General features: G+C 32.7%; 1 protein-coding gene across 1 annotated transcript; it reads left to right on the top strand.

Moving 5' to 3' along the window:
* The first annotated feature begins 917 nt into the window (after positions 1-917).
* TAF1B (TATA box-binding protein-associated factor RNA polymerase I subunit B) lies at positions 918-27,098 on the top strand. Its single transcript, XM_075291965.1, has 6 exons — positions 918-1,211; positions 6,648-6,843; positions 6,900-7,020; positions 15,233-15,676; positions 15,740-16,810; positions 25,642-27,098. The coding sequence occupies exons 1-6, from the start codon at positions 998-1,000 to the stop codon at positions 26,278-26,280; spliced, it is 2,685 nt and encodes an 894-aa protein (XP_075148080.1). The 5' UTR covers positions 918-997; the 3' UTR covers positions 26,281-27,098.
* The last annotated feature ends 421 nt before the right edge of the window (positions 27,099-27,519 follow it).

Below are 27,519 nucleotides of genomic sequence, written 5' to 3'. Positions count from 1 at the left end.
TATTTAATACCCGTTCACACTATATTCGAAATTGTCCTTGAATGATATTTGAGATTATGAAAAACTTGAGCTTTCATTTATAGTGTGACTGTTTTTTATTTTTTGTAAATTAAATTTAGCAAAATTAAATGTTTACTATGTATACTGAATGTTTGTGACTGTCAATAAAAAAAAAAAAAGAAAAATTAAAATAAAACCCAAATCATACAATATATATTCTTAAGTGATCCAATGGATATTCATATAATAAGGAGGCTGGCTCTAATAAAACAAAATTATATTAAAGATATGTGTATGTTGTCTACGTATATATGTAAAATTGGTATTGTTTGTTGTCACCCATGTTAAAAGAAGAAATTGATGTATGCTTTCTTGTATTAGTCTAAATTTTATTGTATATAGAAATTATAATGTAAGTAAAAACTAACGAATGTACACTTGATAAAGACAGAAAAACGAATAAAATCAAACAAATGTTGACAAAAAAGACTCAAAACAAATGGTTATGTGTATTTTCAAAATAAAAAAGAAAAATAATAAGAAATATTAAAGAGGATATCTATTTGGTCTACTGGATGGTAAGTGATACTGATTACCTTGGGGAAATGAGATGATGAAATTTATATGCATACTGCATACATACAAATTTACCTTTTAGACAAAGCCTAATAGGCAATAAACGTTTTGCCGTCATTATTTGCCTTTTATTATTATTTAATAATTAGTTATTTCTTAGGGATTTTTGCGAGTACAACATATGCTTAAATTTAACGGCGTATTAATAAAATACAACGTTGGCATCCTATCCAATACGCCATCTTGTGGTAAATAGTATAAACATAGAAAAAGGTTGCCACCCTCTTATTGGACTTCTTATGCAGTCTGGTAGTACATATACGAATGTCAAAATCTTTTGTTTACATTTTATTTCTTGATCCAACCGCAATTTGTGCTCCTTCATATAATATTCTTTTTCGTTTACTGAATTAAACGAATAATGGAGGACGTCGCAATTCCCAATATTTCGTGTACGGTGTGCGGTGAAAATGAATTTGAACAACGTGAAGGTTTCTATTTTTGTCTAGAGTGTGGTACAAAACAAGAACAAGTTCGACAAGTAGAAGTAGAAAATGAGGACGATGCCTTCAATGAGACTGCGGGAACAAAGCTTTCAAAGACTATGAAAATAAATGTTGTTAAGGCAGAAAAGCGTAAGTAATTACCCACATTAAAAACATTCACAAAAGTACCTGTTCATAATATAAGAACAACGATATTTATTAAAAGCAAACCATGCCTGTATATGTATTAGAGTGTCCCCTATGAAAATATTTTTTTTTTTGACAAAATCTATATATTGAGCTTACACATATATTTTCAAATTTGAGTTGAGGTCTATATTTTAAGAAAGCAATTTTGATATGATATCAAATTGTTGCAAAACATTCACAAAAGTACCCAATTATAATATAAGAACAACGATATTAAAAGCAAACCATGCCTGTATGTGTATTAGAGAGACCCCTATGAAAATATTTTTTTGACAAAATCTATATATCGAGCTTACACATATATTTTCAAATTTGAGTTGAGCCTACATTTTAAGGAAGCAATTTTGAAATAATATCAAATTGTTGCAAGTGTCAGTAAGATAGCAAAATTTCAAGAACTTTACAGAGTGTTCAAATTTCCATATTCAATTAACTGATAAGTCCCCGGTCTAACAAAGAAAAACACCTTTTTTTGTCTAAATTCGTTTTTATTATTCAACATAGTTCCCTTCAAGAGCGATACAACGGTTATAACGACCTTCCAATTTTTGGTGTACCATTTTGGTAGTACTCCTTCGGTTTTGCCTCAAAATAGGTCTCAGTTTCGGCGATCACCTCTTCATTGCAGCCAAATTTTTTCCCTGCGAGCATCCTTTTCAGGTCTGAGAACAAGAAAAAGTCGCTGGGGGCCAGATCTGGAGAATACGGTGGGTAGGGAAGCAATTCGAAGCCCAATTCATGAATTTTTGCCATCGTTCTCAATGACTTGTGGCACGGTGCGTTGTCTTGGTGGAACAACACTTTTTTTCTTCTTTATATGGGGCCGTTTTGTCGCGATTTCGACCTATAAACGCTCCAATAACGCCATATAATAGTCACTGTTTATGGTTTTCCCCTTCTCAAGATAATCGATAAAAATTATTCCATGCGCATCCCAAAAAACAGAGGCCATTACTTTGCCAGCGGACTTTTGAGTCTTTCCACGTTTCGGAGACGGTTCACCGGCCGCTGTCCACTCAGCTGACTGTCGATTGGACTCAGGAGTGTAGTGATGAAGCCAAGTTTCATCCATTGTCACATATCGACGGAAAAACTCGCGTGTGTTACGAGCTAACAGCTGCAAACACCGCTCAGAATCATCAACACGTTGTTGTTTTTGGTCAAATGTGAGCTCGCGCGGCACCCATTTTGCACAGAGCTTCCGCATATCCAAATATTGATGAATGATATGACCAACACGTTCCTTTGATATCTTTAAGGCCTCTGCTATCTGGATCAACTTCATTTTACGGTCATTCACAATCATTTTGTGTTTTTTTATGTTTTCGTCGGTAACCACCCCTTTCGGGCGTCCACTGCGTTCATCGTCCTCCGTGCTCATTTCACCACGCTTGAATTTTGCATACCAAACAATTATTGTTGATTTCTCTGGGGCAGAGTCCGGAAACTCATTATCAAGCTAAGTTTTTGCTTCCACCGTATTCCCTTCAGAAAACAGTATTTTATCAAAACACGAAATTCCTGTTTTCCATTTTTTTCACAATAACAAAAGTTGCTTCACAAAAGACGCTCTATCTCACAAACTAATTGACTTACAGACGTCAAATTTTGACACGAATCATTTGAAGGTGGTACTGTATAAATAATAAATAATATGCACTATATAAGTAATAAATAATATGTGTCAGACCGGGGACTTATCAGCCAACCTGTTATAGACGTCAAATTTTGACACGAATCATTTGAAGGTTGGTACTATGTTAATAATAAATATTATGCATTTAATACTAGCGACGCCATCTATGTGTCAGACCGGGGACTTATCATCCAACATGTAAAAGTCAGCGTGGATTTTGCATGCAAAAATGTAGTATGGTAGTTTGGTCATGTACCTTTTTCTGTGGCAGATTATCTCTTGTCTAGCTGGTAATATTTTTAAAGTATCAAGGCTTATATGTGGTTTCACATATAATGAGGCAGCCGAACTCGCCCGTAAGAAGTAGAATCGGCATACAATTTTACACCAAAGAAAAAATTAGACTAGAAAAAGTAAAATATATGCTACGAGTGCATATTTAATTTTTTATTTCTTTATTTATTATAATTACAAAGTGTAATAAATTTATTTATATGAGCGTTGGCAAATAGAAGCTGTCCGCCTAAAACGAATGCATAATCGTCGTAAATTTGCCTCAAGACAAAAACACACTATGGAGTAATGAGTAAGCTAAGAATTTGATCCGGCTGCCCGATGAAATAATCCAACCCCAACGATTCTCTTGCCTGGCGTCAATATTATTGGGAAACCATTTTAAAAGTTGGTTTGGAGTTGTCTGGGAAAAAAATTTGGGCGTAGACGATGGACATGCCGACTCTATACGTCACAATCACAGAGCGCTCGTGTAATCCTTGGATGACTAAAAACTCATGTTTCGCACCTCAACTCATATCAAAGTGGTTGTCGAATTATTTAGATGCCAATTTAAAGAGAAAAATTAAAAATTAAAAATTATATATGACAATGCTTGTGTATATTTCCTACCATGCTGGCGCTTCACCAAAACATTTCCAATTAAAATTTGAATTGAATTTTCAAAAATATTCAATTAAAATTTTTTTGATTAAAACAAATTAATTAAAACAAAAATCAATCACAAAACCTAATTATATCAATTAATTATACCCTAAACCACATAGTGTTCAGGGTACAATAACTTTGATCGGCCAAAAAATGTGCATACCAGAAATATTGATTTTAGACCCCATAAAATATATACCGATCGACTTTGAATCACTTCCTGAGTCGATCTAGCCTTTGGCGTCCGTCCGCCCCTGTATTTGTTGTTCGTAAGATTCCGTTCGCAATTATCAACCGATTTTGATGAAATTTGGTATATGGCGCTTTTTTGGTACAAAGACGAACGCTATTGAAAAAATCGGATGAAATTTAGATATAGCTCTCATATATATGTAAGTATCGCCCGATTTCGATAAATGGGATCAGATTGTGCTTATTTACTATCAGATCATCGGACAGTAAATTATTTGCCACTCAGTAATCTATTTTACCACCCTTCATGTGTGCAGAATTTCATCGAAATCGGTTCAGATTTAGATGTAGCTCCCATATATATGCGTCGCCTGATTTTCACAAATTTTTCCATAAGTCCCTTATTTATCAACCGATCTTACTCAAAGTTGGCCAAACCTTATCTTCTATAGTTTTAATCTTCTATAGTAAGATAATTTAATCTTCTATAGTACATACTATTTGTGCAAAAAATCATAGAAATCGGTTAAGATTTAGCTATAACTCCCACATCGCCCGATTTTCCCAAATTTGGCTATAAGAACCTTATTTATTAACCGATCGTACTCAAATTTAGAACAAATTAACCTTCTGTGGTATCAATTAAAACTGTTAAATATCATCCAAATCGGTTCAGATTTAGATATAGCTCCCATATATATGCAGCGGCAGATTTTGAAATTTTTCTCCAATAACCTTATTTTTACCATAGTGGCATCATTTATTAACCTATCTGACTCAAATTTAGCGTGGAATATATCAAACCAAACCTGGAAACTATCATACAGATCGGTTCAGATTTAGATATAGATCCCATATAAATGCATCGCTCGATTTTCCCAATGTTGGTCATAATACTCTTATTTAACATATTAACCAATGTTACTCAAATTTCAATTTTTAATGTATTAGCCGATAGTAGTTAGACTAACTGTAGCTCTTACATAAATATATTTAACAACTTATTGAACAATTTCCTCTTGTAATAGACACAATATTAGTTGCATACTAACTCTGTATGTGCAGAATCAACTATAGCTCCATATATCAGACATTTCTGTTAAGATTGTGATAAAACTCACACAAACATGTACCCCTTAATTTTCTTGAATATGGAGATAGGGTTTGTCTCGCAACCCTATTTCAATGGTACCCCACAAATCCTTATACTTACTAATTAAGTAGGTGTGGTTTAGGTATGATATAATCGGCCCCGCCCGACTTTCTACTTTACTCACTTGTTTTTTAATTGGATCAATTACTTTTGACTTCGGTTATTGATACTATCATTTCTGTGATGGAAGGCATTGTAATTACGAAAAAATTTTGAAATAAATAAAAATAAATAAATAAATAAAAAATTAATTGGATCAACTAATTTCGTGATTGAATCCAAAAATATTTTTTTGTGTGTATTGGACATTGCACATTATTGCAACATAGAGCATTTGAATAGATTCTTAAATTTCGATTATTTCCACAGATTTTCAACTAAAAATATTTTTACACAAAATAAATATGGCCGTTTGAATTGGTAATATTTCGCGTATTCCTTAAAACCAGAGTATCATATTATCTTAACTTAACGATCACTTCACTTCACTTAAACGATCAAATTTTGTATAAGGTAAAAGTTTTTTGATACCTATTGCGTATGTAAATTGGAAGCCATATTGGTTCAGAGTTTTGCAGAGGCGTAATATACAGGGTTGGCCTGTCGCAGACTGTGACTTTTGCGACATACATTTACAACGGTATAATACGGATGTCACAAACGTCGCAAACCTAATGTAGAAAACCTCATTTCATATAAAAGAAATTATGAACATTTTTAAATTTAATTTTGCTTGGCTCCCCAATAAAAAGGGATGCAAAAAAATATGATGTTATATTGTATTTATTAAAAACTCAACTAGTTTTACATCTCCCATTCGCAACTTCAAAGTATTCTGAGTTGGCGTGGTCCATAATATTCATCCAAGCTTTTGTTGCATCAGCGAATGACTAGATGGAGTTTGGTCAAATTTTAATTAGAAAGAAAATAGGCCCTAAAAAGTCAAAAATGAATTCATGAATTCATTGTTACTAAACAACAGTTCACTTAAATTTGTGGAAGGTTAATTATTAGCGTCGTCACGTTTACTGCACCATCGAGTATGACATAGCAATTTCGGGTTGGACTCTCCCATTGAAATAAGTCTATTCTTTAGTTTATTTATTTAAATCCGTTAATAACTTTATGGATATTCCTGAGAATTGAAACTTCTTCCCACATATCATCATCTTGGATATCATCGAATTCGCTGTCCAGCTGACGCGACTGAAGTATTTTGAGTTTGCGACGTTTGTTACCTTTTCTACATTTACGACGCGTATGTGACGTTTACAACTTTGCGACAGTCGCAAACCTAAAATATATCAATAAAACATCGACAATAGGGCCAATAAATATGATTTCGGGTATCCCCGAGAACTCTGTCCATTTTTAGCTATTCTATATTATGCAGCTAATTTAAAAAGATTCTTTCATTTGATTAATTTTTCTACTGAATTTGGCTTTATTTTAGCTCAGCTGACTTCTTGGGAGTTCTACAATTACATTTTACGTGGTTACGTCCAAGAACTTCTTGAATTTGGGGCCAAGGAAGAATTAAAGCTTATGGCATTGCAAGTATGGGCTGCATATTTGCGACGCATGGAAGTTGCTTTCTTTAATAAGAAACATGCTGATTTACCAAAATTGGGCATTCGTTATTTAAAGAAGTAGGTATCAGGCAGCTCTTATATCAACATTGCATAATGACTCTCCGTTATTTTAGTGATGCAGAAACTATTTACAATCATACAAAATTAAAGCGAAAACGTCGAAAAAGTGCGAATGATACTAGTTGTACTAGTGGAGGCGAAGATATGAGTACAAGAAGTTGGCGAAGGGCCAAGGTAATTAAATTGTTTAATAAAAAAAGTTGGAGTAATTGTGATAATTTTTATTACTAATATTTATGGCCATTTTCATGTAGCTCCGTTAAGGTTGAATTACACACCACGCGTCAATCCGTGCGTTGATGGAAGGGTTGATTTTTTCTGTTTGCGGCAGACTATTAGAGCTTTTGATTTCAAAGAGAAATTTCAACACTTCAATTATCGGACGAATTGAACGCATGGTATGTAATTCTACCTTTAGACTTTAACTACTGATAAACATTGGGTGAAAAATTTTTCAGCAGTTAGTTCCTAACTGGCATATGAAATATATTGCCACGATGACAGATATGTCCATAGTACGGTTTAAATGCACCAAAGAGTTAAATGTCTTCTGAATCTATTTCTTTTTTAATTTAAAATCAAATATTTTTAAAATTTTAAACATTTAAATATTTCTACATCAAATAACTTGAAGTATGTCAGTCCCGATTACAACACGTATTAATTGTATTAAGTCGTCCGCCCATGCCGCTGCAATTTGTGATAAGTTCCACGGTAGAAACAAGGTCCTCAAGTCGCTTGCCGGCAGCACTTGGGGTGCGGACAAAGAAACGTTCTTAACTACATATAAGGCAATTGGCCGGTCAGTGGTAAACTATGCAGCGCCAGTCTGGACACCTCAAACGAGCGATACGCAGTGGAATAACATACAGACCTATCTCAGAACGCTGCCCTTAGAACCTCAACAGGATTTCTCCGCAGTACACCCCTGGATCACCTTCATGCGGAGACCACTATCATCCCAGAGCGTCGACACAATTACATGTTGTCAAAGCAGTACCTCTTGGGTTGCCATCGAAGTTGTCATCCGAATCACCATCTTGTGGATAGACAACCTCCACCCAGGAATGTAAGGGATGATCTTCACCTTCTAGAGCCCGAGATCCAACGTTACAAAAGAAAGCCTCTAGACCATGCAGCATACCAGACAGGTCTGAACAGGATTCATGAGGATACTGTAGCTGAAGCGGTGAGAAGCTACAAGGTTAATCCTGTTCTCGGAGTCCGACCGCCGCCCATAGCACCGTACCCTTGTCTGCCTTCCACGGCAGAAAAGGGTAGTTTTGGCCCAACTAAGATCAGGCAAGTGCAGCCGCCTCAATTCATACTTATCAGTGATTGATAGCAGCGTAGATGACGTGTATCCCATCTGTAATCAAGGGCCACATGACACTCGTCACCTTTTTGCTTGCCCAGCTAAGCCTACCCGTCTCACTACCAGATCACTCCGGACACACCCCATCCTTGTCGCAGGGTTTCTTGATCTGGCTACCAGCTGAACTACACAAGCATAGAACAAAATGGATGAAACTACATTAAAAACAGTTTCAACAACAACGACTAAAATATAAAATATCATTAAAAATATTAATGTGTACTAAGGAAAAATGTTAAAATGTCCTCTTTAACTCCATTATAACTCCCTGCGCCACACTGTGGAACAGGGTATTATTGCATATATTTGTAACACCCAGAAGGAGACGATATAGACCCTGAGTCGATATAACCTTGTCCGTCCGTCCGTCTGTCTGTGAACACATTTTTGTGATCAAAGTCTAGGTCGCAATTTAAGTCCAATCGCCTTCAAATTTGGCACATGTTCCTAATTTGGGTCAGAATAGAACCCTATTGATTTTGGAAGAAATCGGTTCAGATTTAGATATAGCTCCCATATATATCTTTCGCCCGATATGCACTAATATGGACCCAGCAGCCAGAGTTTTATACCGATTTGCTTGAAATTTTGTACAAGCATAACACTTTGTCTTATAGTCAAGTGTGCAAAATTTGATTGAAATCTGTTCAGATTTAGATATAGCTCCCATATATATCTTTCGCCCGACATGGACTTATATGGCCCCAGAAGCCAGATTTTTGGCCGAATTTGGTTGAAATTTTGCACTAGGAGTACAATTAGTAGTATAGTCAAGTGTGCAAAATTTGATTGAAATCGGTTCAGATTTAGATATATCTCCCATATATATCTTTCGCCCGATATGGATTAATATGGTCCTAAAAGCCAGAGTTTTGGCCCAATTTGGTTGAAATTTTGCACAGGGAGTAGATTTAGCATTGTAGCTATGCGTGCCGAATTTGGTTGAAATCGATTCAGATTTAGATATAGCTCCCATATATATTTTTCGCCCGATATACACTTATATGGACCCAGAAGCCAGAGTTTTATCCCGATTAGCTTGAAATTTTGCACAAGGAGTACAATTGGTAGTATAGTCATGTGTGCCAAATTTGATTGAAATCGGTTCAGATTTAGATATAGCTCCCATATATATGTTTTTCTGATTTCGACAAAAATGGTCAAAATACCAACATTTTCCTGTTAAATCACCACTGCTTTGTCGAAAAGTTGTAAAAATGACTCTAATTTTCCTAAACTTCTAATACATATATATCGAGCGATAAATCATAAATAAACTTTTGCGAAGTTTCCTTAAAATTGCTTCAGATTTAAATGTTTCCCATATTTGTTTACCAAAATTGTGTTCCACCCTAGTGCATTAGCCAACATAAATTTTGAGTCTATAGATTTTGTAAAAGTCTATCAAATTCTGTCCAAATCGAGTGATATTTAAATGTATGTATTTGGGACAAACCTTTATATATAGCACCCAACACATTTGACGGATGTGATATGGTATCGAAAATTTAGATCTACAAAGTGGTGCAGGGTATAATATAGTCGGCCCCGCCCGACTTTAGACTTTCCTTACTTGTTTTTTTTTTATAATTTTTTAATGCAAATCTTGACTAAGTGTAGACTTAAATTGTTCAGAAGCCCATTTCATAGTAATTTCTTTGGAAAACTACTAGACAAAATTTCGTCTACACAAAATTGTAACGTTAATCTACGCCATCAATGGTAAAAACTTAGTGTCAGCCGGCGCCAACAAAATGGATCAGTTTCATTCTCTGGCTACTAGTTTTGCCATGAACTCAAAATTTTTTGTAAATTTCTTGAGAAATATTTGTATACATATATTAAAAAAACAAAATTTAAACAAATATCTTTCGTTTGAAGCCCAAAGAAATAAACTTTGGAAATAATTAGAATAAAACAATTAAAAAAAGAAACCAGGTTTCATAGCTCTTAGTAGTTCACAATATCGAAATGTCACTTCACGTATATTTCTTCATCCTGTGCTCAATTCTATAAATATACATATTACATTTGGGGAAAAGAGAACACATTTGGGAATAGAAGAGGCAGTAATAAGGATTTTGTACGTGGCTCCGGTACTGTTTTCTCCATCTCCAACTTGGTTTTGATCATTTCATCATCTGCAACGATAAACATGTTTTAGATAATTACGATAAAACGCTAAAGGAAACTTACCATTTTTTATCACATCAAAAGCTGGTGTATCAAAGTTTTCATATTCCAACTCTTTTGGAGATTCAGATGCATTAATGCCTACTGCCAAATAGAAAATTGTTAAAAACAAGAAACAAAGTAAAAAACGCATTTCTATTAAGATTTGAGAACTGTTGAGTGAATAAAATAAAATGCTATTTCGAAGCCTTTTATACACATTTTTAAATTATTGAAATCCGCTTGCTACCATATGTCGATGCAAATTTTAAGGAGATTTGAGGAAATCGTACTTTTTAATGAGCCTCATCAATCATTGTTGAAGTGTAGAAGTAAATCAGTGTTCAGTATTTATAGATAATATCGTAAAAACCTGCACGGTAGTTAAATGTGTTTTCATTCACTTTATATTGTATTAGTACTTGAAGTATGCTGTACAATAATTGAAAAAGTGCATAGATAATTAAATAAAATAAATATTTATTACATACGTCCTATGAACAACACAAGTCGGAACTTCTCTCACATCATCAGATCGATATTATTTGAAATCCAAGGTCATTTGGAGACGATGTATATATGTATACTCGCCGAATGCTTTAACTTCCAGTTGAAAACTACCTTTGGAACGCCGTTCGGACTAGGCTATAAAAAGGAGGTCCCTTGTCATTGAGCTTAACATAGAATCGGGCAGCACTCTGTGATAAGAGAGAAGTTCACCACTGTGTTATCGCAATTGACTGAATAGTCTAAGTGAGTCGGAAATATCGGCCGCCACAATACCTAACCTAACTTCTGGTAAAGAATGAATGTAAAGGACGCTTGTATGCTGTCTCTGGCCCATTTCTCTACGTTTAGATTTTTTTTTAATTTGAATAGGTCGACCACTGCAAAAGATGGCCTTCTGGCTTCAAGAAATATTCGCTGAGTAGGGATATAAAAGTTAAAAATCCACTTTTCTAGATTTGGATGGGATTTACGATTTTTTAAGCTCCGTTTCGCTTTTCAACTCTTAAGTTTGAAGATATTGGCAAAACATGTGTTTCATATAAAAATTTTGATTTTATTTAAGGATTTGAATGGAATTTCCTACTTTTTTTTTGGAATTTCTACATATTACATATGTGCTAATTGGCCATGAAAATGAAGGAATTAGTATACAGACAAAAATGTACCAATTTGAAATTTAAACTAACTGGGTAGAATTGCGATTAAATAAATTGAAGTACAAAACTTGCTATCAATTACGAACCATATTTTTTCTGTGTATTATTAAGTTATTAAAAAGAAAATACCAGATACCAATTTACACAAGCCTGGCTATAAATGTTTCATTGCGAATTTCCATAACCTTCAGTATAGATCTGGAAGGGGGAAATGATTCAGTTTGTGTCTTATATGCTAACTAACTTCAAAATCTTATGGAAATTATTTACTCCTTTTCGCTCTATGACACTTTTGGAGATATGAGCAGTAACCTTTTTTTTTTAAATCAAAATCTTCTTTAATTGACTAATCGGCTTTTGATGTTATTGAAATTCAAATCAAATTGAATTTTGATGTTGTCCAAAACCGACTAATCCCTATCAAATCGAAATCGACTTCTGTCTAAAAGTTCCAAATCGAAATCGACTTCTATCTAAAAATTCCAAATGTTGACTTTAAATTGAACGGGTTACGGTAGGTAGACATTTTTACACTACATTAAAAATCGTTTTTTATTACTTGTAATTTATTTATTTATTTTACTTACTCATTCACATACAAGATATATAAAATCTTTTAAATTACAGTATATGATTAATGTTGGTAGGATTTACAATTACAATTACAAATCACAACAAATATAGAGATATTTTATTATAATCATTTAAAAACAACAAAATATAATTCTAACAAGTATAAAAAATTGTAAATTCGGCCGGGCCGAATTTTAAATACCCACCACCATGAATCAAGTATAATAGTTTACTATGAAAACTCTTCGTCGTAGTGGGTTACTTGATAATATATAGAATTGTAGGGGTTTGATGACAAATCTTCTCCCAAACGAGCCAGCTCCCGAAGACAAACTTTAAAGATTCTACCTATGAAGACCAAATAAGATTTTGGATTTATGAGAACCAAGAAAATATAAACATATCGTGTATATGTTGAAATTACGCCTTGATTTAAAATCTTAAATCTGTAGATTTTTCCGCATTTATTTAAATACGATGAGTAAAATCTGGAACTTTTACTTCCAGTTTGAAGCAATTTTCATGATCAGTGCGCCTGCTATACCCTGAAAGAAGTGTTTTCTTTTTTGAGAAATGTAATTTTAGACAAGCAAAGTTTTCTTTTGACACAAATTTTAGAGACAATCGTTGAATAAACGAAAACACTTTATAAGAAAAAGAAATTTCGTTTGTCTAAAATTTTATTATAGATTACTAATTTCCAGCAAATCGGATAAAAACTACGTATTCTAGAAGCCCAAGAAATAAAGCCAGGAGATCGGTGTATGTGGGGCTATACCAAAACATGGACCGATAGGCCCCATTTGCTACTCACATATTTGTGATCCAGATTTTAAATTTCAAACAAATCGGCCAGAAAATATAGTCTCTAGACGCCCAAGAAGTAAAAATCGAGAGATCAGTCTATATGGGGGTTATACCAAAAAATGGACCGATATACCTCAATTTCGGCACTCTTATTTGTGGTCTAAAAATTCCTCTAGATTTCGATTTCAGGCAAATCATGTAATAAATACAGTTTATTGTAGCTCAAGAATTTCAGGCAAAGCGGATGGTAAATATAGTTTCTAGAAGCCCAAGAAGCAAAATGGAAGATCGGTCTATATGGGGGCTATACCAAAAAATGGACCGATGGGCACCATTTTTGGTACACCGTTTTATGGTCCCAAAAGAACTCTAGATTTTCAATTTCAGGAAAATCGGATAGAAAATATAGTTTCTAGAAGCCCAAGAAGCAAAATCGGGAAATCAGTCTCTATGGGGGCTATATCAAAACATGGACCGATGAGCACCATTTTCGGCACACCTTTTATGGTCCTCAAATACCTTTATATTTCCAATTTCAGGCAAATTGGATAAAAAGTACGGTTTTTATATGCCCAAGACTCCGAATCGGGAGGTTGGTTTATATGGGGGCTATATCAAAACATGGACCGATGCGGACCATTTTCGACACACCTCTTTATGGTCCCAAAATACCTTTAGATTTTCAATTTCATACAAATCGGATAGAAAATACTGTTTCTAGACGCGTAAGAAGCAAAATCAGGAGATCGGTCTATATGGGGGCTATACCAAAACATGGACCGATATGGACCATTTTCTACACACCTCTTTATAGTCCCACAATACCTCTAGATTTCCAATTTCAGGCAAATCGGATGGTAAATATAGTTTCTAGACGCCCAAGAAGCAAAATCGGGAGATCGGTCTATATGGGGGCTATATCAAAACATGGACCGATGCGGACCATTTTCGACACACCTCTTTATGGTCCCAAAATACCTTTAGATTTTCAATTTCAGACAAATCGGATAGAAAATACTGTTTCTAGACGCCTAAGAAACAAAATCGGGAGATCGGTTTATATGGGGGCTGTACTAAAACATGGACCGATACGGACCATTTTCGACACACCTCTTTATGGTCCCAAAATACCTGTAGATTTCCAATTTCAGGCAAATCTGATAAAAACGAAACGACATGTGTGCGATTGCTCATGATTAATAGTTTTGATTTATTTGGGTTAACATGTTGACTGTTTTCTGTATCCCATTCATGTATGTTAAGTAGATCCAAATTTAATTTATCGATTCCATCTGTCAACTTAGTTTTTTTACAACTCAAGTAGATTTGCAAATCATCAGCATATACATGCATTTTTGGAAACTTTAGAAAACTTGGAAGGTCATTTATATAAAGGCAAAATAGGAGAGGGCCCAATATCGATCCTTGGGGTACACCCTTAGTAACAGTTAAAGGTCAATAACGTGAAGTAGAACTTTTAAAATTTCTAAAGCGTCTCGTAATTTGGGCAATGTCAACATCTTTTTTTATCCGTATCGCCGAGGAAGTAGTATTCTGGAAAATACGGTGGATGCGGAAGTAAATCAAAACTAAATGTTTTTCTTTTTCTCCAAATGCGGCCGTTATTTAGCTTTTACAGTACATAATAGTCATTGTTGATAGCTCTTCCTTTTTCAAGGTATTCAATGAAATTTGTTACATGCGAATCTCACAATACAGACGCCACAACTTTTCCATTTGCGTTTAGTTTGAAGCTGTAGATCATGGTCATCGTGTACAATGTATACTTTGAGGACTGTCGATTGGACTCGGAAGTGAAATTTATTATGCTTGATCATCTTGAATAAATCATAACATCACCTTTATTTTTGCTTAAATGTGAGCTCATCTGACACTCAATTTGCTTTCTCAAACCTAAATATTCATGAAAGATTGGATGTAACATTTCAGATGATATCTTTCGAGTGCCTGGTATCTTATTCAATTTCAAATAACAATCATCTTGTAGATTTTCCTAATGTAGTCGTACGTAGAAATCTCCTTTGGGCGTCCACTGAGTTCGCTGAATTTTTGTCTCATTCCACCAATCCTCAATAGTTGATTTTGTTGGGTTCGACTTTGTTGTGTTCGTATTGCAATATTATTTCAGCAAGCGAAATACAAGCCATCGACTCGAAAGATACATTTCATCTGTCACAAGTAGATTGTCCAATTCAATATGTATGAAAATTTGTTTATATTATTCTTAGTCTACTTATTAATCTAAATTAATTATTCATTTCTTCGATTCCAGCGAAAGTTAAACGAATCATTGTATTCTTCGGCAACCTCTGCAACATCTACGTCAGCAAATTCGAACAAAGCTATTAAACTTTCTTTCAATATGAAAGCACGTAAATATCTAAAAAAGAGAATGCCAGTAAAGCATTTGCTGCGCCACGAAATGGATTCTGAGGGTCTACTGCAGTGCCATAGCCAACCTAACTCTACAGAATTAAAACGCCGAGAGTATTGTCTTACCGTGATGAATATTAGACAGATTTATAGTATTTTGGCTATAGCATTGAATCTAATTGGAGATGACTTGCAATTAACAGATCTTCGTCGTTTTATATATGAGGATCACATTGCAAGCAAAAATATTTTTCAATATTTTCCTGAAAATATTGCCCCTAATGTGACTGAAATTTTGAAAAAAGTCGAATTTCATAGATTTTCAGAAAAATGTATAGACAAGGTATGTGAATTAACATATTAACTCGGTTTTATATTCATATGTTTTATATTTAAATATTTGCAGAATTTCCGCCAACACGTAGGTTTGTTTGCTAAAAACATTGGAATTAGAAATTTTACTACGCCCAACATAGTTGAACTCGTTCAGAGATACGTTTCCGAGTTATGTCTGCCTCAAGAAGTACGCATTTATGCAGAAAGATTAATCAATTTTCTACCACCCTGTTTTAAAACTCGTGGTTCTAATCAATATCCAGATTATGAGGCCAGAGCGATGGCGTACATTATTTTTATCTTAAAATTACTATTTGGTCTGGATGGATGCAAGGAGAGACAGATATCAAGTGCCAATATGAAGCTTAATAGAAAAATCGAAGAATTAAACCGTAAAAATAAGGAAAATCGTCCACTACTGTTTGTATGGACCGAATGGCAGAGATATATAGAAATGCGAAAAATTATTGTATCCTATTATAATCAGGCATTTTGCAAGCAATTTAAGCAGCGGGAGAGCACCGAACAAATTCTAGAGCAAATGACTGACGATATACAAAGACGAGAAGAACTAGCCCAATCCTATAACACAGTATCATCGCATCCCATTATCAAACAAAAATTAGATAGCCTCAAAGTAATTTTGGAAAACTTTTTGGAAAATTATAAGACGAGAGAAAACGACGCCGATTTAGACACTGATGTCTCTATGAGCCAAGCAAAAATTATTTTCAAACCCACCTACACACCAGCTTTAACTTACTTTAAGACTATTCTTCTGCATCGCGATAATCTCAACACACAATATGGCGTTATTCCCACAATACCACATTTTATGCACACAGATCATACTAAGCGTGATATGCAGTCATACCTGGAAGTAAAACCGTTAATCGAATATTTTCGGAATAATAATATAGACTTGCAAGTCAGCTGTTTAGAAACAACGAACAATAGAAATTACACGGGAATCTTTCTATGTACGAGAAAAATATATGATTGTAGAAAACAGCAGAAGGCAAATTTTAACATAACGGATATGGAATGGATTAAAAATATAAGCAATCATATCAGTGCAAATGAAGATGATCTAGCATGGATAACGGATGATCAAACAGCAATCTCCAAGAAAAAGAAAAAGGTGAGCAAATAAAAATTACGCGTCACATTTATTCCGCAGGAATTTTCACCGATTTGTTTTATATCTACTACGTCTACATGAATCACCACAATTTGTCAGACCCATCTTATAAGTCATACACATTAGGCTCAAAATCTACTAAATGTAGATTTGAAATCCCTTTTTTATAAGGCAAATGACATTTGAAATCTGGGTAAAGTGGATTTTGGAAGTGTAATGTGAATGAGGTATTAGTCAGGTTGAAAAATAGTAATTACACGTTATTTCGGGAGATTTGCAACGCATTTGCGAAATGAAATCCTGTTATTTATAAGTCATCAAGTCATCGTGGTGCGATGGTTAGCATGTCCGCCTTGCATACAAAGGGCTGGATTCAATCACTGCGTTTTTCAGCGGTGGACAATCCCCCCTTAGTAATGCTGGTAGAATTTAAAAAAAAAAATCTAGCAAACTTAAAAAACCTTTATTTTGAAGGTTTTGATAAAATTTTTGTTAGATTTTTTTTCGACAAAATAAATGTTTTACTATTTTATTTTATTTCAGTATTTGCAATATCATATATTTTGGTATTTTCTATTAGCGACAATTTTGGTTGTATAACTATGCCTTGAATTGTAAATGTGTCGAATTATAAATGCCTTAACGATTTAAGCTTGCACCAACAAGGGAAAGTTATTACTTCTACAGAAAATGAGAACTTACAATGGATATTAAAATTTTTAAAGATATTGAATTTATAGAAAATGTTGACAATGTTTTTTTTCTATAGACAATTTTATCAAAATCGAACTTCTATAGCAATTTTAACAACATTTTTACTTCTATAGAAAATTTTGTTAAAATTTTATTTCTATAGAAAATTTTGTCAAAATGTTATTTCCATAGAAAATTTTGTAAAAATTTTATTTCTATAGAAAACTTTGTCAAAATTTTTTAGTTCTATAGAAAATTTTGTCAAAATTTTTTAGTTCTATAGAAAATTTTGTCAAAATTTTATTTCTATAGAAAATTTTGTAAACATTTTATTTCTATAAAAAATTTTGTAAAAATTTTATTTCGTTATTGTTGTTTTTTTTTGTTTTTGATCTCAGCTTAAAGCCATGCATTGACTAAACTAGAAGTGTAGCTTATTTCTTTATTTCGGTAGAAAATTTTATCAACATTTTATTTCTCTAGAAAATTTTGTCAAAATTTTTTAGTTCTATAGAAAGTTCTATAGAAAAATTTTCTATAGAAAATTTTGTAAAAATTTTATTTCTATACAAAATTTTGTCAAAATTTTGTTTCTATAGAAAATTTTGTCAAAATTTTATTTCTATAGAAAATTTTGTCAAAATTTTATTTATATAGAAAATTTGTCAAAATTTTATTTCTATAGAAAATTTGATCAAAATGTGATGTTGTCAAAATTGCATTTCTTTAGGAAATTTTCTCAAAATTTTATTTCTGTAGAAAATTTCGTTATTGTTGTTTTGATTTCAGCTTAAAAATTTTGTCAAAATTTTATATCTATAGAAACTCTTGTCAAAGCTTTATTTCTATTGCAACTTTTGACAAAATTTTATTTCTATAGAAAATTTTGTCAAACTTTTATTTATATAGAAAATTTTGTCCAAATGTTACTTCTATAGAAAATTTAATAAAAATTTTAGTTCTGTAGAAAATTTCTCAAAACTGCTTCTATAGAAAATTTTCTCAAAAGTTTATTTCTATAGAATTTTTTTTGACAATTTTTATCAACATTTTTACTTCTATAGAAAATTTTGTCAAAATTTTTTAGTTCTATAGAAAATTTTGTTTCTATCGAAAATTTTGTCAAAATGTTATTTCTATAGAAAATTTGATCAAAATGTGATGTTGTCAAAATTGCATTTCTTTAGGAAATTTTCTGAAAATTTTATTTCTATAGAAAATTTCGTTATTGTTTTGATTTCAGCTTAAAAATATTTCTATCGAAAATTTTGTCAAAATTTTATTTCTATAGAAAATTTTGTCAAAATTTTATTTATAAAGAAAATTCTATCAAAATTGAACTTCTATGGAATATTTTTTCAAAATTTTATTTCTATGAAAAATTTTGTCGAAATTTTATTTCTATAGAAAATTTTTATGTATAGAAAATTTTGAGAAAATTTTATTTCTATAGAACGTTTTGTCAAAATTGTTTAGTTCTATAGAAAAAAAAAGAAAATTTTGTTTTGAATTTATTTCGGCATAAGCCGGCTATCATACAAAACCTTTTTTCGGGAGGTTCAAGTGTGGTTCATTGTTGGCTTTAATGAACTGCCTGAATTTATTCTGATAATTGGTTGATAGTTTTGCTGCAAGTAGAGGATGCTGATGAGGAATGTGGTAATTCCAACACGTGCGTCCATCCAACCATCTTGCAGTCTATAGGGCTTTGCCCAAATAAATTTGACAAACATTCTTTTTGTCTGTTGGTTAAGCTACACTTGTAGTTTAGTCAATGTATGGTTTTAAACTGCAATAAAAACAACAACAAAAATTTTATTTTCTAAATTTTGTCAAGATTTTATTTCTATAGAAAATTTTGTAAAAATTTTATTTCTATAGAAAATTTTGTAAAAATTTTATTTCTATAGAAAATTTTGTCAAAATTTTATTTCTATAGATTTTTTTTTTCAAAATTTTTTGTTCTATAGAAAATTTTGTCAAAATTTTATTTCTTCGTTGTTGTTTTTGATTTCAGCTTAAAACCAAACAATGATTAAAGAAAAAAACCAACAATAACAAAACAAAACGAATGAAAATTTTATTTCTATAGAAAATTTTTTTAAAACTTTTTTTGTTCTATAGAAAATTTTGTCAAAATTTTATTTCAATAGAAAATTTTGTCAAAATTTTATTTCTATAGAAAATTTTGTCAAAATTTTATTTGTTTTTGTTGTTTTCGTTCAGTCGTTTTGTTTTTAAATGCATATATCATCTGTGATGCGCATTTAAACTGATTGTCTGTACGAAGTACACATAGTGTACCGTAGTACATGTAATGATATAATGGCATTATTTATTAGCCTATCATTACCGGTTATTTTTATGGTGTATGGAAACGTGAAAATGTTGTCCAAAATGGTTGGGAAGACAGCTGTTTCGGATTTCCACATCCTCATCAGTTCACTTTATTGGACGATCTACTGATCTCAATTATTAGACTATGTTGGTAAGTCATTCTTCTATTGTAAAGAACTAGCTTAAGCAAATCCAACATGTCCAAAAAAAGAAATGCAGTAGAAAACATTTTCACCTTCCAATTACACCACTCCAGTATGTTGCCGTCGGCAACTGATTTACTGGAGATTGAATGCCATGCAATGACATTCGATGGCCGTATGCTGCCTGTTTCCATTGTTTTTGTTGTTTTCGTTCAGTCGTTTTGTTTTTAAATGCATATATCATCTGTGATGCGCATTTAAACTGATTGTCTGTACGAAGTACACATAGTGTACCGTAGTACATGTAATGATATAATGGCATTATTTATTAGCCTATCATTACCGGTTATTTTTATGGTGTATGGAAACGTGAAAATGTTGTCCAAAATGGTTGGGAAGACAGCTGTTTCGGATTTCCACATCCTCATCAGTTCCCTTTATTGGACGATCTACTGATCTCAATTATTAGACTATGTTGGTAAGTCATTCTTCTATTGTAAAGAACTAGCTTAAGCAAATCCAACATGTCCAAAAAAAGAAATGCAGTAGAAAACATTTTCACCTTCCAATTACACCACTCCAGTATGTTGCCGTCGGCAACTGATTTACTGGAGATTGAATGCCATGCAATGACATTCGATGGCCGTATGCTGCCTGTTTCCATTGTTTTTGTTGTTTTCGTTCAGTCGTTTTGTTTTTAAATGCATATATCATCTGTGATGCGCATTTAAACTGATTGTCTGTACGAAGTACACATAGTGTACCGTAGTACATGTAATGATATAATGGCATTATTTATTAGCCTATCATTACCGGTTATTTTTATGGTGTATGGAAACGTGAAAATGTTGTCCAAAATGGTTGGGAAGACAGCTGTTTCGGATTTCCACATCCTCATCAGTTCCCTTTATTGGACGATCTACTGATCTCAATTATTAGACTATGTTGGTAAGTCATTCTTCTATTGTAAAGAACTAGCTTAAGCAAATCCAACATGTCCAAAAAAAGAAATGCAGTAGAAAACATTTTCACCTTCCAATTACACCACTCCAGTATGTTGCCGTCGGCAACTGATTTACTGGAGATTGAATGCCATGCAATGACATTCGATGGCCGTATGCTGCCTGTTTCCATTGTTTTTGTTGTTTTCGTTCAGTCGTTTTGTTTTTAAATGCATATATCATCTTGATGCGCATTTAAACTGATTGTCTGTACGAAGTACACATAGTGTACCGTAGTACATGTAATGATATAATGGCATTATTTATTAGCCTATCATTACCGGTTATTTTTATGGTGTATGGAAACGTGAAAATGTTGTCCAAAATGGTTGGGAAGACAGCTGTTTCGGATTTCCACATCCTCATCAGTTCCCTTTATTGGACGATCTACTGATCTCAATTATTAGACTATGTTGGTAAGTCATTCTTCTATTGTAAAGAACTAGCTTAAGCAAATCCAACATGTCCAAAAAAAGAAATGCAGTAGAAAACATTTTCACCTTCCAATTACACCACTCCAGTATGTTGCCGTCGGCAACTGATTTACTGGAGATTGAATGCCATGCAATGACATTCGATGGCCGTATGCTGCCTGTTTCCATTGTTTTTGTTGTTTTCGTTCAGTCAAAAAACAAAAACAATGGAAACAGGCAGCATACGGCCATCGAATGTCATTGCATGGCATTCAATCTCCAGTAAATCAGTTGCCGACGGCAACATACTGGAGTGGTGTAATTGGAAGGTGAAAATGTTTTCTACTGCATTTCTTTTTTTGGACATGTTGGATTTGCTTAAGCTAGTTCTTTACAATAGAAGAATGACTTACCAACATAGTCTAATAATTGAGATCAGTAGATCGTCCAATAAAGGGAACTGATGAGGATGTGGAAATCCGAAACAGCTGTCTTCCCAACCATTTTGGACAACATTTTCACGTTTCCATACACCATAAAAATAACCGGTAATGATAGGCTAATAAATAATGCCATTATATCATTACATGTACTACGGTACACTATGTGTACTTCGTACAGACAATCAGTTTAAATGCGCATCACAGATGATATATGCATTTAAAAACAAAACGACTGAACGAAAACAACAAAAACAATGGAAACAGGCAGCATACGGCCATCGAATGTCATTGCATGGCATTCAATCTCCAGTAAATCAGTTGCCGACGGCAACATACTGGAGTGGTGTAATTGGAAGGTGAAAATGTTTTCTACTGCATTTCTTTTTTTGGACATGTTGGATTTGCTTAAGCTAGTTCTTTACAATAGAAGAATGACTTACCAACATAGTCTAATAATTGAGATCAGTAGATCGTCCAATAAAGGGAACTGATGAGGATGTGGAAATCCGAAACAGCTGTCTTCCCAACCATTTTGGACAACATTTTCACGTTTCCATACACCATAAAAATAACCGGTAATGATAGGCTAATAAATAATGCCATTATATCATTACATGTACTACGGTACACTATGTGTACTTCGTACAGACAATCAGTTTAAATGCGCATCACAGATGATATATGCATTTAAAAACAAAACGACTGAACGAAAACAACAAAAACAATGGAAACAGGCAGCATACGGCCATCGAATGTCATTGCATGGCATTCAATCTCCAGTAAATCAGTTGCCGACGGCAACATACTGGAGTGGTGTAATTGGAAGGTGAAAATGTTTTCTACTGCATTTCTTTTTTTGGACATGTTGGATTTGCTTAAGCTAGTTCTTTACAATAGAAGAATGACTTACCAACATAGTCTAATAATTGAGATCAGTAGATCGTCCAATAAAGGGAACTGATGAGGATGTGGAAATCCGAAACAGCTGTCTTCCCAACCATTTTGGACAACATTTTCACGTTTCCATACACCATAAAAATAACCGGTAATGATAGGCTAATAAATAATGCCATTATATCATTACATGTACTACGGTACACTATGTGTACTTCGTACAGACAATCAGTTTAAATGCGCATCACAGATGATATATGCATTTAAAATTTTATTTCTATAGAAAATTTTGTAAAATTTTTTTAGTTCTATAGAAAATTTTTGTTTCTATAGAAAATTTTGTCAAAATTTTATTTCTATAGAAAATTTGATCAAAATTTTATTTTGATAGAAAATATTGTCAAAATTGCATTTCTTTAGGAAAATTTTATTTCTATAGAAACTTTTGTCAACATTTTATTTCTATAGAAAATTTTGTCAAACTTTTATTTATATAGAAAATTTTATCCAAATGTTACTTCTATAGAAAATTTTATAAAAATTTTAGTTCTGTAGAAAGTTTTCTCAAAACTACTTCTACAGAAAATTTTCTCAAAAGATTATTTCTACAGATTTTTTTCCAAATTATTATTTCATCATTTTCACAAAAATCTACTTCTATAGAAAATTGAAGTACCACTTTATTGCAAAATTTACCAAAACATCAAGAATTCTACCGAACAGTAACAAAATCAATCATGTTTGGTAGAATTCTAACAACTGTGGCAACCGTGCTGAGTAGTCTACGTCGCCTTTTCCAAAATGAAAATTTAAAAATGGACTTTTGCTACATGTCATACCATCTCAGCAAAAACTCTCATTACCCGATAATCTTGTAGGTAAGCCTGTTTAAAAATCGCTCCGGATTACATTTACATACGCATGTCCTAGAAGGAAAGTACTTCTCCCCAGGCATACATTTGGCAATGAAATAAGTAGTGCTTTTAAAGCATATATATCAACGAATAAGTGATTACATATTAGGTGATTATATTATTATATTATATAATCACTTATTCGTTGATATACCAAAGTTTGCAAAATAGCCACTCAGACAACCAAATCTCGAAAATATTGACTTCTCTAGCCGATTACAATGGATCAAAATATGGCGAGTAATGCTGTAATATGAATATTACTTCAATAGAAACGAATATTGTAGAAATAAACAAAAATGTAACAAATAATCTAAATAAGATTACAGGCAAATTAATTTTACAGTTAAAATAGAAATAAATGTTGTTGTTTAAGGGAGTTAGATTCAAATTATTTTCGAAATCTACTATAGGGGGTTTTGTATATCCCTTTTTATAAGGCAAATGACAGTTGAAATCTAGTGAAGGCGATTTTGAAAGTGTAATGTGAATGAGGTACAATAAAGCATTTATTTAAAACATAAAGGGTGATTCTTTTGAGGTTAGGATTTTCATGCATTAGTATTTGACAGATCACGTGGGATTTCAGACATGGTGTCAAAGAGAAAGATGCTCAGTATGCTTTGACATTTCATCATGAATAGACTTACTAACGAGCCACAACGTCGAATTTTCAGTGAATGGGCCCTAGAAAAGTTGGCAGAAAATCCGCTTTTTTATCGACAAATTTTGTTCAGCGATGAGGCTCATTTCTGGTTGAATGGCTACGTAAATAAGCAAAATTGCCGCATTTGGAGTGAAGAGCAACCAGAAGCCGTTCAAGAACTGCCCATGCATCCCGAAAAATGCACTGTTTGGTGTGGTTTGTACGCTGGTGGAATCATTGGACCGTATTTTTTCAAAGATGCTGTTGGACGCAACGTTACGGTGAATGGCGATCGCTATCGTTCGATGCTAACAAACTTTTTGTTGCCAAAAATGGAAGAACTGAACTTGGTTGACATGTGGTTTCAACAAGATGGCGCTACATGCCACACAGCTCGCGATTCTATGGCCATTTTGAGGGAAAACTTCGGAGAACAATTCATCTCAAGAAATGGACCGGTAAGTTGGCCACCAAGATCATGCGATTTGACGCCTTTAGACTATTTTTTGTGGGGCTACGTCAAGTCTAAAGTCTACAGAAATAAGCCAGCAACTATTCCAGCTTTGGAAGACAACATTTCCGAAGAAATTCGGGCTATTCCGGCCGAAATGCTCGAAAAAGTTGCCCAAAATTGGACTTTCCGAATGGACCACCTAAGACGCAGCCGCGGTCAACATTTAAATGAAATTATCTTCAAAAAGTAAATGTCATGGACCAATCTAACGTTTCAAATAAAGAACCGATGAGATTTTGCAAATTTTATGCGTTTTTTTAAAAAAAAAAGTTATCAAGCTCTTAACAAATCACCCTTTAGTATGGTAACGTCATTAATTTAAAACACAGTTATTATGAAATATTCGCGAAGAATATTCCTTAATGAAAAAATCTTCAGAATTACCGTTACATAACATATTCTTTTTGATTTTTTTAAGTAAATGCTCAATTATGTGAGTAATTATACCTAATGGTACAATCATTTATTCTATTTTATTATGTCATTAATAGCCACATACATTACATTTTGAGAATATCAATTAAAAAATTACCGCGAAGTTTTTATTATTGTCATTACAAGTTAGCCATTATAACTCACTGCAATGTAATGCAATGTGTAATGACAGCTTTACTCTTGGTAATGTAAATTGTAATGAGATGTGGTTACCTAATTTGTGCTGGGATTGTTGATGTATGTGGTTCTAAATCTATGTATATTTTAGGATACTAAATAGATCGAAGCTTTAAAGATACCATCAAAAATATTTTGTGTACAATATTCTCTAAATTCTATATTTTCTTTTTTTGTCTTTTCTCCCAAAAATCGATCTTCTCCCGCGGCCCAAACAAAAGACATCCATGTCATCAAACAATTATTGTACAAAAACACACTGTGAACAAACAAATACCTCTTCTATTGATGTATTTAGTGAATGCAATATGGATCCGTTACCAACATTTAATAATATAAAAAAACCACGACGAAATTTGGGTATAGTAGATATTTTCGCAGATATAGATGATGAAGATTATCTCTACGATAACCTTGAGCCCCATATGGATCATTCAAATACTAACCATAATAATTCTTCAAGACCAATGACACCAATGTCAATTGGAGAAATTTACATTAAAAGTGAATTTATTACCGAAACTACAACACCGCCCAATATTGAACCTGAAACACTTAAATTTTTAAATTCCAACATGGATTGTTGGATGTTATTGGGTAACATGCTTCCGTTAACAACCGGACAACATCTTCAAGTACGCGATAAACTACCAAAAGGATTTTTTTGGCTCTTGGAGACTTGTGCCCAGACACTTGATGTCGACTGGCCCGTAGTTTATGAACAATTATTAATAATTGAATTAATGTTTTGCATGGGAGTTGAGGATTTAAATGATGTCAAAGATTGTGTTTATTTAAAATCTGAGAAATCCTTAACAGAATACAGAGACATGATTAAGTCACTCAGAGACATTTGGTAATACATGCCATTTTACAACAACGTTAGTTATTTTCGCATGTACTAAAAGGATGTAAAAAAAATGTTTTTGATTCAATCACAAAATTAATTGATACAATTAATTTTAAAATTGAAATTGTCTCAATCATGAACATGATATTATAAATAACAGAATTACTTAGATATAAAATTATAATTGATTTCTTCGGAACAAACGATTAATTGATTCAATTATAAAATTAATTTTGATTTAAGATTTTTCATTTCGATTTGAGTTAAAATTTGTCAAATATATAATTTTTATTTTTTAACTTGGATAATTAATATTTTAATTAAAAATGTAGAATTTTTTATTCATTTTCTTTATTGACTTTATTTTTAAAATTTTTTAAAAAGTATTGTATCAGTTAATTTTGTAATTGTATACATTTTCAACTTCAATCGACTATATCATTGGAAATATTTTTAAGATATTTTTTCAGTCTTTCTTAATATTAAATTATTTAATGTTTCTTGGATATTTCACCTTTAGTTAATACGGCCTATCGCATTGATGTAAATAAAAAAATAATTTACACCAATGCGATAGGCCGCCGTATTAGCTAAAGGAGGAATATCCAAAAAACAAAATAATACTATTGGCCAAAACTAAAAAAATAAATTATTTAAGTTTACCTACATATTGTATATGTATAAGCGATATTTCGTTATAGTATGCTCGAAGTTTGTACATTTCGTAATTATACTGTACTATACCACTTGTTGAAATTAAACATAATTTTATACCAGAGTTTATATTTATTTATTCTTATCTAAAATATATGTGAATTGAGCAAAGGATGCCTTTGTAGTTGTTATACATATATTATGTAATAGGTTGCAATTCATCGAGAAAATTTAAAGATTTGAATTAAATCAAATCAGGAATGTTTTAAAGGAGTACAGTTTTGAATTTATTGATATGTTGAAAAAGAATATTAAGTGTTGCCGACACATAGAAAAAGATTTTTATAATTATAAGAATTGGTTTTGAATGAGATTTTGTCCTTGTGTAATTGTCAGATTGTTCTTTTAGCAGTTTTTTTTCTTATACAAGGTTTTCTTATATGAAACATTTTCTGCACTAAAACACAACAAAAAGACATGGTGTTTTTTTCTACATTTTCTTATATGAGATGTGCTTGTATCCGTTACCTACTGTATTAAAAATGGGCAGATAAGAACAATCTTGATCATATCAAATCAGGGATGGACATAGATA

The sequence above is a fragment of the Haematobia irritans genome, chromosome 1 (assembly GCF_050003625.1).
Source record: "Haematobia irritans isolate KBUSLIRL chromosome 1, ASM5000362v1, whole genome shotgun sequence".
NCBI lineage: Eukaryota > Metazoa > Arthropoda > Insecta > Diptera > Muscidae > Haematobia > Haematobia irritans.
Note: the sequence above shows the minus strand (reverse complement) of the source record. Positions and strands in the feature narration are given on the sequence as shown.